Raw genomic sequence first — 9,820 nt, 5'->3', positions numbered from 1 at the left:
TCCTGGTACCGATCACACCTCCCCTTGAGGACATCATCATCATTCTGGGCCCCGTGTGGCCTCCCATTGTGTACAGGAGGCCCTCTTGTTATGTGTTTGCTGTGTGAGGAGTGACTCCTCCTGATGGCCTTTCCTTCCGGGCCTCTTGGCATTTCGTTGCCCTGTTCTCACAGTCCCTCTCCATAGTAACAGACGCTTCCACTGAGTTAACACCTCAACCCATTAAGCTTAAGTGCTTTTCAAAACATTTTATTATTGGCTGAGTGTTTGTGAAGCAGCTTACCTTGGACTCCCATCGGCTTCAAGAGGTTTTGTGCCTGTCTTGTATTCCAGAGGAGCTGTGCCACAGACCCAGCACATCTGGCATGTGTGACTGCACCCTTCCCTTCCCTGTCTCTCCAAAGAGCATGATGCCACTCCTGGGAAGGCCATGAATTCTGATTTCGTCCTTTATACCACTGCCTCGCCAATTTAAACAGGGACAACATCCCCTTTAAGAAATTTTTTTTTTTTTTTCCCCAGTCACAACTGAGAGCTTTATTGGACTCAGCTCGGCTCAGGGCCTGACAGGCCCAGTGCACTGGCCCCGCGGCCCCCGGCGGGCGGGGCTGGAGGAGGGTGGTTCCATCCAATGAGTCTCGGAGCAGACGGTAACCCCACAACGCAACACTACCTAAGATTACTATATAGTTGGGAGACGGAGGGCTGTTCCACAGACGGATGAAGAGATCAAATCTTTATAAATAATCAACATCCAGTGAAGAGAAAATGACAACTCTAATTCATCCTTATACACAGAGCACTCTAGGGCAGATGAGTGGGGGAGGCAGAGGCCTGCATCCTCACTGGTCGGGGGCCTGGATGGGTAACAAGTGGGCCCAGATGTCCACGGCACGGGGCGGGTGGGGGCAAGGCCGGGGTAACAGACGATGGGCACTGGGACACTGCGCATTTACAAGACCAGCTATCGAGGGGGGGGGCAGCTACCCCGTGCATGTGTGTCAGGCTGTTCATTTTGGAATGAGGGGTTGGGCATTACATCATATTCTGTGACTGGCGCGCTCGGAGAGGGGCTACTTTGTGGAGAGGAGGAGGGCAACAATGAGACCGTAGAGGCCGAACCCCTCGGCGAAGATGAGGATCAGGGTCATGTCCACAAATAGCCGGGGCTGCTGGGCGGTGCCACGCACACCAGCGTCCCCCACGATGCCAATGGCAAAGCCAGCCGCCAGCCCGCTCAGGCCCACACTCAGGCCAGCACCCAACTGGAGGAAACTCCTGTAGAGGCTGATGCCATCATTCAGGGAATTAGTGATGAAGACTGCCACCACCAGCCCATAGATGGCGATGATACCAGCCATGACCACTGGGATGATGGGCTTCATGATCAGTTCTGGCCGCATGACGGACATGGCCGCGATGCCGGTGCCACTCTTGGCTGTACCATAGGCGGTACCCAGGGTGCCGAAGACCATAGTGGCTGAGGCGCCCGTGACCGCGAAAAAGGAGGCGTACTCGGGGCCGTTCTTGGCCTTGGACATGTCTGCGGGTGGGGAGAGGGCGAGCTCAGCGGGCCGAGGCGGGGGCGAGGACGGGCCGGGCCCAGCGAGCAAACGGGAGCAGAGCAGTCAGGCGGCTGTGAAGGTGACCAAGAAAATGTTTTAAATTGTATGTTACATGGATGGAATCTGCCCCCCAGACTCAGGCAGTGAGCACATGACTAGCTGCTCTATTGACTGAGAAACCTAATGGGCCACGTTCTGGGTCCTTTCTGAGACCCTTCCTGATACCAAATTCTTTAACTTCTGTTGGCAGCCAGGCACCTCTCTCTGCCTTCCCGTTGGCATCACGATGCAATAGTGTGGCTATCTATCCCAAGAACATAATATTCATTTATTAACATCTTGCTAAGATTACTTAAGTAGGCACAAAAGTGTTTAATAGTAAGTAGTATTACATAAGAGCCATGAATCTTGAGCAAAGTTGACCTATTCATGAGGCATCTCCAGAGACCCATTTCGATTTGTGTGCATGTGTAAGGGGTAGGGGTAATAAACATCGGAAGGTCATGATCAGCGGTAGATACAACAAATAAGGTGCTGATTGTAGCAGAACCACCACATGCTCTGTTGTGATTTTCTTTCTGCACCTAACATAGGATTTGCAATATAATTTGCATGTTATACATTAGATAGGTAGATTAAGCAAAGACTTGAAAAAAGAGCTCTCTGATAAGAAGCCACCGTACATATTTGCAGATAAATTCCATTCATGAGGAGATTTTGATTTCAGGCCCTTCAAAGAGGGTTGTAAGATAGGGGCAGCATCTAATCTTGAGGCAGGTAGATAGTGGTGAGATGGCTAATCATGAATAATTTTAAAAGCAATCTGGGGCTAAGTGCGATGAGCTGCAAATCACCTCCTGGGTTTGGGCCGCTGGGGGGAGCGGAAGCCGTCTTGGTGATGGAGAGCAGAAAACAGAAGAGGCAAAGCTCCCCACATTCCTTCCCCCAATCCCATTCTGGGTCTTCAATTGTTCTGAGACCCCAGGTGCCTTTTCGGGAGGTTTCCTGGAGTCACGGAGAGCCCCACATCTTCCCTGAGCGGGGTGGGAAACCGTCCCTCTGCTTGTTGCTGGAGCCAGGTGGCAACCTGGGAGGAGCCTGCTTGCTGCCCTCAGACATCCCTGCTCCTATGTGGTCCAGCGACGAGGACGTCTGGCAAGAGGGCCACTGTTGTCTAGGGCAGGTGGGCTTCCCCGAGCCCCATGGCTTTGGAGACACCGCAGCAAAGAAGAGAACGGCCACCCCGAGTTTCTGGAGGGGCCTTGCACTGATGAGGAGAAAACCCAGGTCAGGAGGAGCCGGCAAGGAGGGAAGAATGGTCCTGGGGCCACGGGACTCCAGACTCGAGGAGGGGCGCTGGGCCCAGATGTGCTTCCACCTGTTTGGAGGGCAGGGTTTGTGGTGGGAGCTGGTGGGCCCTGCGGTGTTTGCATTTTGCAAATCAGACACTCTTCGGAAAACCCTCTCCCGTAGCCCACAACTCTTAAGTGTGGCCTTGACTGTGTGAACCTACAACATTTCATCAGTGCATTAATGACAGCTAAATTGTCACGGCACGGTTTCATGTTTATTTTGAGCGCTGCCTTTCGGCCACCCCCCAGATTCTCTGTAATTGCCACATGATGTTTTCCTGCGAGTCCAGGGCCACATGCCTGTTTTCACGCTCAGGCCTTTGTGTCGTGTCTTTACTCACAGGCCATGTTGCTGCTGATGGCGGTGGCAGCTAACATGGATGTAATGCTAGGGGCTTTTCAAACATTAACTTGTTTAATCTTCACGAAACCCCTCCGAGGTAGGTACTACTCTTACTATTATTCTTCCCATTTTACAGATGAGGAAAAAGAGGCACAGAAGTCACACAGGATCACATTCCAGTAAGTGGGGGCCAGGACTCATGTCCGTTCTCTCCGCTTTGCCCTCCGTGCTTCTTACCACTTGGCAATCGGTCCATTACCTGCTTCTCGAATGCTGTAGGAGCATGAGTCAACACTAACATTTAGGGTGTCCAAAGGCTGTGGAAATGTGTGTCAGCTATAAACACTCCCATCCTTGCATGGATGGGAGCATTCAGACATTTATTGACCACTCAGCCCCTGCCAGAGCACCGTGCTGGGAGGGTCAAGACTGACACGAGCTTACAGTCTTTGAAAAGTCAACCGATTAAGTAAGAATCACAGTGATAAGTAATAAAGCTTATGCTAGATAAAGTTTAAAAGAACAGTAGCTAATATTTACTGAGCATTTTGCTATGTATTGCTAGGCACTCTTCTTGGGGCTTTTTGTGGATTCTCTCATTTAATCCTGACTGTGATCCGATGAGGTAAGTGCTATTTTATCCCCGTTTTACAGATGAGGAAATGCAGGTGAGGCGAGGTTGTGTAATTGCCGAGTGATACAGCTACTTAATGGTGGAGCCAAGACCATGGGGGAACACATCCGGGAGGTGAACCTAGTTTAAGCATTAGGGAGTCTCGTTCCAATCAACTGGCAAGCAGTGCTCATTGAGATAACCAAATACAGGAGGTTCTTCCTTTAGTCATTCAAAAGCATTTATCAAGTATCTTGGACATGCAACGCATCAAGGGAGGGGGTGGTGGTCTGTGGTGGGTGGATACAGATATGGATAAGGTAGAGTATCTGCACTTGCAATTAAGAAAATGCGATTCAGTAGCCAATACTATGTTAAGTATTTAAGGATATAAAGAGAAGAATTGCTCCTTGGTCTCAAACTGATTAGCATTCTAACAGAGTGAGGGCAGGCAAGTTGGCTCATGCTTATACGCACACAAGTGATGGAATGAAGAGTGTGGACTTAAGAAGGGAGGAAGCTGCACCTATGGCCCAGATTTTAGTACTGGAACTCCAACTATGTGACTTTAAGCAAGCTGCCGACTTCTAGAACATTAGAAACAGAGGTCCGGCACCCTCACATTACAGACAAAAGTTGTCAGAAGCTAGAGAAATGTTTGAAAAACTGACAAATTCTGCTTCAAGTGTCCTTTCCAGCCCCGAAGACTGTATGAATCTTAACCTGTGAATAATTGTTGAATTTTTCAATCACACACAGTGTACATGTCAAGGCTCTGGCAATCTGCAGTTTTGGGAATACAGTACTATGGAGTCTTCTCTGAGTCGGGGAGAGGAACTTCAAAGAAAAATGGAAAGCACAGAAAACATGAAGGAGATGCTCATAGCGCTTGTGGGTATCTTAGGCAGGAGCTTGGAGGTGATGGGAGGGAGAATGGAGGGAATGCCAGAAGCCACTGCTGGCTGGAGTGGAGGAAGGCTGGTTGCAAGAAATAGCACAGGGCCAAATGTAGCACTTGGGAGGTCAGGGAAAGGAGAAAAGTAGGAACAGGAGGAATGTTTTCCCAGGTTTAAACTGTTTTCCTATTCATTAACATATTGCCTATGTCAATTATCTGCGTAAGTGTGCCCCGGGCATTCTGTACTATGCTTGGATGCTTTGGGTAAATGGATGGGGAGAGTCTAATACCAAGTTCCAGAAACTGTGGTAGAGGGCAAGGTCTCCAAAGCCTCCTACACAGAGCAGAATTTTTATAATCTACTTGCACAACTAACCTTTAACATTCATCTGGAGCCTTTATTTCTTCCGCAAGGACCCTCTGTAAGCTGGACCCTGCTCACCAGCTAGAACTAGGCGCCAAGAATGCAGAGAGGAGTGAGTTTCCTATTCTCTTTAGATAGTGACTATAAGCTGAGCATCGTCAATGGTGGGGATGGAAAAACAGGAAGAAGTGGGGGAAGGAAGGCAGAGGAGCAAGGGAGGGCATTGCCTGGTAACTCCGATCCAGTTCCTTTGGGCAGTTTCCCTGGTTGACGCTTCTTTAAAAGCCACGCGGGTTCATTATTACCGTCCTTTGGTCTGTCGTTCAAGTCTTTACATGATTTGTTTTCTTATGTTCTTCTTTCGCCACAAAAGCAACCATGGTTCTGGTTCCAAGCACAGTCACCAAGCAGCCCCCAAGGAGGTGGGCAGGGAGCGTCCCAGAAATCATCCGTCTTAAGGATGTCATCTTGGCAAGACTGCCCTGTCTGTACCAGCCAGGGAGGAAAAAGCCCATCATATACACTTAGATTTAGACACGTTCTGAGGGAAGTTAGGAGAGGATGGGCTCTTCTGGAGAACCTTGCCTCCAGCCCTGAATACATTCTCTCGAAGCAGAACATGGATATTTCCTCAGACCACCAGAGCATTTTTGTGTTATCTTAATAGTACATAAAAGCTATTTGCTGTAATAAAAAATTACACCAGGCTTGGAGTCTAAAGACTCAGGTCTGAGATCTGGCTCTTTCACTTCCTAGCTCCGGTCGCATCGCCTCCTTCATAGCATGGTAATGAAGAGCAAATGAGGAACGTTATGACAACACATTGTAAACTGTAAAGTTGTGCAAATATTAGTTAGTTTGTTATTGTTACCTAGCAATACTCAGGGATTGTTCTTGTCTCTGTTCCAGTTAAGTAGCTAGGGTCTGAGTAACTGAGGGCTTGGCGGGTTCAATTACAACAGGAAGGTGAAATTAGACGAGAGAGACTAATGAGGGTTTCATTTTGAAGACCTAGAAGAACGCTACAGGTGAACCCCATGCCATTCTCCTGAACAGTTGCCTGGGGGGTGGTGACTACTAATCCCTTCTCACTAGGGATTGGGGGAGAAGGAATGTATTTATACCAGGGATTGTACTGAACATCCCCAGGCCCCTACCCCAGCATTGTGTCTTGGGTGTTCCAGAAGGCTTGGCACCCTTATCAGCTCCTTCTCCTCCCACAGGCTCAGCTGTAGCTGCTTGGAAAGTGTCTCCCCTCCTGAGTGATCTCTCTCGCCCCTGTCTTCCAAACCTGGTCCCACTGTCTGCCTGGGCTCAGTGGCTGATCCTTGGCTTCCGTTCCAGTTCTCGCTCTCCGTCTCCTCCCTTGGATGTGATGCTTCAGAGTCCCCCTTGCTTTCCGGGGCCCTTTCCCCTCACATTTTCATCACCTGAGAGGGGAGGGAGGAGACTCGGGTTCCATATTCCCATCTGGGAGCAGGCTGCATTCTGGCGGAGGATGTATTTAGAAGTGTTCGGACCGAAGGATCTTTTTATGCTCCCTAGCATTCACCAGAGTGCGCCCCCTGATGTACAGATGTTTGGGGTGCTCCTTTATGTGGCTGTTCTCCTGCTCCCTCGACTTTTCCACAGTTTGCCAGGCAGTCTCTTGGAAGCTCCCATAATTGCATCCTGCATTATGCTGTGCACAGGGAGTCGTGTCTTTCTGTCTGGGAGGACACCTCTGAGGCTCAGTTAGTCCTGGGAGCTTTTCCTATGCTGCATCACGGCCAGGCCCTGCTAACCTCTACTACTTTCTTACTGGTGGTTTTTGGCATCTTCCCTGGACAGCTTTTCCTATGACCACGTGTGCCTAAGCTTCCAGATCCCCCCAGCAACTCATCTTGGCCTCGAGGATAACTTTCTTACACGCTGGCTACATTAACTTCCTGGTCTTGCCTCCATTTTGATACCTTTGGCCTCTGCTGAGGCTTGGGGGCGAATGGCCCCCGTGTCAGGGCTCACCTCACCAGTGCCGACGGTCCCCTACCTCCCAGCGCTGGGACTGGTCTGCTTATGCTGTCTCCAGTCCCCACCGTTGGAGTTGGGAAGAAAGAGCTTCTGGGCAAGATGCCACTAGCAAGCCTGTCTCCCTAAGAACAGACCCCTTTTCTCTCTAGTAGAAACCTACCCCTTCTCTCACAGCTGTGTGAAAAGAAGCCAAATGCCCATTCTTAATGTGTAACAACTGAGGCTCACAGGCAAACTGCTGTTATCTCAGCAGGAGAGAAATTTGCAACCATTTAAAATCCCTTCTCCTCAGTGTATGGTTATACACACACCAGTCCATATTTATTAGTGCAGATGGTGAGAAACTCGTCGTTGAAAGGGCTTAGAGCACAGAAGGAAATGGATTTTTGGCCTCACTCTGGCCTTATAAACAAGAAGGCTTGAATGATTTTAGGTTCCTGATTCTCGCCTCAGAAGAGCACAGTTTCCTTCTCTCCAAACACAAGAGGTTGTAAATTGGTAATTCATCTCAACCAAAGGCCACATGATGAGCAATTGTAGAAGTATTTTTTTCCTTGTTGTGTAAAGGAGGAACCCGACATCTGAGTGTGGGTTCCAGCTGGTATTTGCCTTTTCACCATTTGCAGCCCAAAGGCACAGTCTTGGCCAGCCCTGGGCTCACAGTATACACCTCCTTACCTGCATCACGGCCAAGGCCATCCGGGCCATCTCGAGAGGAAGTCAGCTCAGCGTTTCCATGTGACTTCTTCTTCTTCTTCTTCTTTTTTTTTTTTGCAGCTAAAAAATAAATCAGTTCTAATAAAAACATTTATACTATATTCTTTATTGTCAGCTAATCCTGCCCGAACTCATTAAATGGCAGTGTGTGGGTTATTTGCTGTCAGTGAAATTATCAAAGGCATTTTTCAGCTGGGGCACCAGGAAAACATATGCTTCAATGCCAACTAAAACAATAATGAGGAAATGTTATGATCAGTCTTGACCAGATGACCCTGCCCATTTTAGATTAGTTCTTAATTTCAGCACAAGGGTCATCCTGTGAATTCTTACAATAAGTCACTGCTCACCACTCACATGAAAAAGATGTGACTTATTAGAAAACTCACTGTACTCATTGCAGTTAATGAGATGTGGAAAGCTTTGTAATTTGATTTGCTGGGCCATATGCTGTAAAGGGATACTGCTGATTTCATTCCTCCGTATTTAATTTAAGCAGTATGCAATACCTTCTTCATATGGCTACTTATATAATAAAAATTAACTTGGGGTATAAAAAATACACCATTGTGGGGTTTATTACTTGGTGTGGTTCAGTTTCAAGTGTTTTTCATAGAAACATCTGTAAGTAATGTGTGTGGGTCTAATTTTAAATCCCGCCAAATATTTTCCATTTAACATTTGGTTTAACTGACAAGCTTGCAGAGGTGGTTTTCAGAGTTGTTGGTAACAGATATGTACAGTATTCCCAAGGCAATAGCCCCCCCCTTTTTTTAATGGCCGACAGATAACAGTAACGCAAAACTTGGTTTTTGACCTTTTTAACATTTCAGTGGATATGAACAGCAGTTCAGAATGTAGGCACTTCTATCTCTTAAAGACCCAGCTGCGGTTTAATCTGGTACCCCCTAAAAATAGTTACCTTGGTTGTGACTTTTGTTTCAACATCTGTGGGTGAGGACACGGGTTGCAGATCCTCTGGAAGGCTGACTGTGGGAAAGGGACCCCGTTCAGGACAGGGGCCTGCTTCCCCTCTGGAGAAATGGGGAGGGAGGAGAGGAGGAACAGGGCTAACAGGTCTGAGAAAGGGTCAATGCCCGAGGGGGTCTGATCCTCAGGAGAGGCTAACAGAACCACAGTCTCTCTATTTTCCTATTGTTGAAAGAATATATTTTTATATAAGAATATAAATATATGTGTATATATTCTTGCCTGACTCTTAGGGGGCACCCAGACCCCCTGGACTATCCAAGAGTCTGGTCAGCAGCTGGTCTGTAAAACCACAAAACGAGGACGTGAGGTTGCCGGATAAAAGAAGAGAACCCCCAGCTGAATTTGAACTTCAGATAAACAGCAAATATTTCTCAGTAAAACTACGACCCGCGGCGTGCTGCACTTTTGCTTGCTCAGTCGGGCACCCCTACCACCGGCCGGCCCGGCCGCGGGGCTGACTGCCTTCCATTCCCGGGCCCGCAAGCCTGATCCAGGTGGTGCGATGCGGGCGGCGGGCGGGCAGGAGCCACAAGCGCCCCCTCCGGGCTGGGGGCCGGCTCCGCGCTCCGCTCGGAAACGCGCGGGGTCGCATCGGGGCGTCGCGGAAACGCCGACTCAGCACCGGGGCGGGCACGAGCCGGGGACCCCCAGAAACATACCGAAACTGTCTCCATGGCTGCCTCTGAAGTAAAGTGGTGTGTGTGGGAAGAGAAACTCGAGGGGGAAGTTCAACCACCAACGCAGAGGTGTGGAGTGAAACCTCAGGGAAAACCGTCGGTTTTGCTTCAAGGGAATTGAATTGTGAAACTCGCGTTGCGAAATTCCACCCGGTCGGATTCTGTGAGAACCGAAGTTTGTTTTAATTGTCAATTAAAGCGAATGGGGGCCCGGGTACCCGGGATCCCGCAGGAGTGGGAACCGGCGGGGGTCCGATGACAGGGCCGGCCACTGGGGGTCAGGATACG

The 9,820-nt window shown here is 49.1% G+C and overlaps 1 protein-coding gene and 1 long non-coding RNA gene across 2 annotated transcripts; both read right to left on the bottom strand.

Annotated features, from left to right (window-relative positions):
• Positions 1-538: 538 nt before the first annotated feature.
• LOC112824342 (V-type proton ATPase 16 kDa proteolipid subunit c-like) lies at positions 539-1,645 on the bottom strand. Its single transcript, XM_025872128.2, has one exon. The coding sequence runs from the start codon at positions 1,539-1,541 to the stop codon at positions 1,074-1,076; it is 468 nt and encodes a 155-aa protein (XP_025727913.1). The 5' UTR covers positions 1,542-1,645; the 3' UTR covers positions 539-1,073.
• Positions 1,646-6,925: 5,280 nt separating this feature from the next.
• Positions 6,926-9,602, bottom strand: LOC141373421 (uncharacterized). The gene is made up of 3 exons (XR_012379385.1): positions 9,515-9,602; positions 8,768-8,852; positions 6,926-7,899 (listed from the first exon to the last, which is right to left on the bottom strand). It is a non-coding gene; the product is annotated as an uncharacterized lncRNA (long non-coding RNA).
• Positions 9,603-9,820: the final 218 nt, after the last annotated feature.

The sequence above is a fragment of the Callorhinus ursinus genome, unplaced genomic scaffold (genome assembly GCF_003265705.2).
Source record: "Callorhinus ursinus isolate GAN/ISIS: 27379988/994484 unplaced genomic scaffold, GSC_fseal_2.0 scaffold9, whole genome shotgun sequence".
Classification (NCBI taxonomy): Eukaryota; Metazoa; Chordata; class Mammalia; order Carnivora; family Otariidae; genus Callorhinus; species Callorhinus ursinus.
The sequence above is the reverse complement of the archived record's forward strand: the minus strand, read 5'-3'. Positions and strand labels throughout refer to the sequence as shown.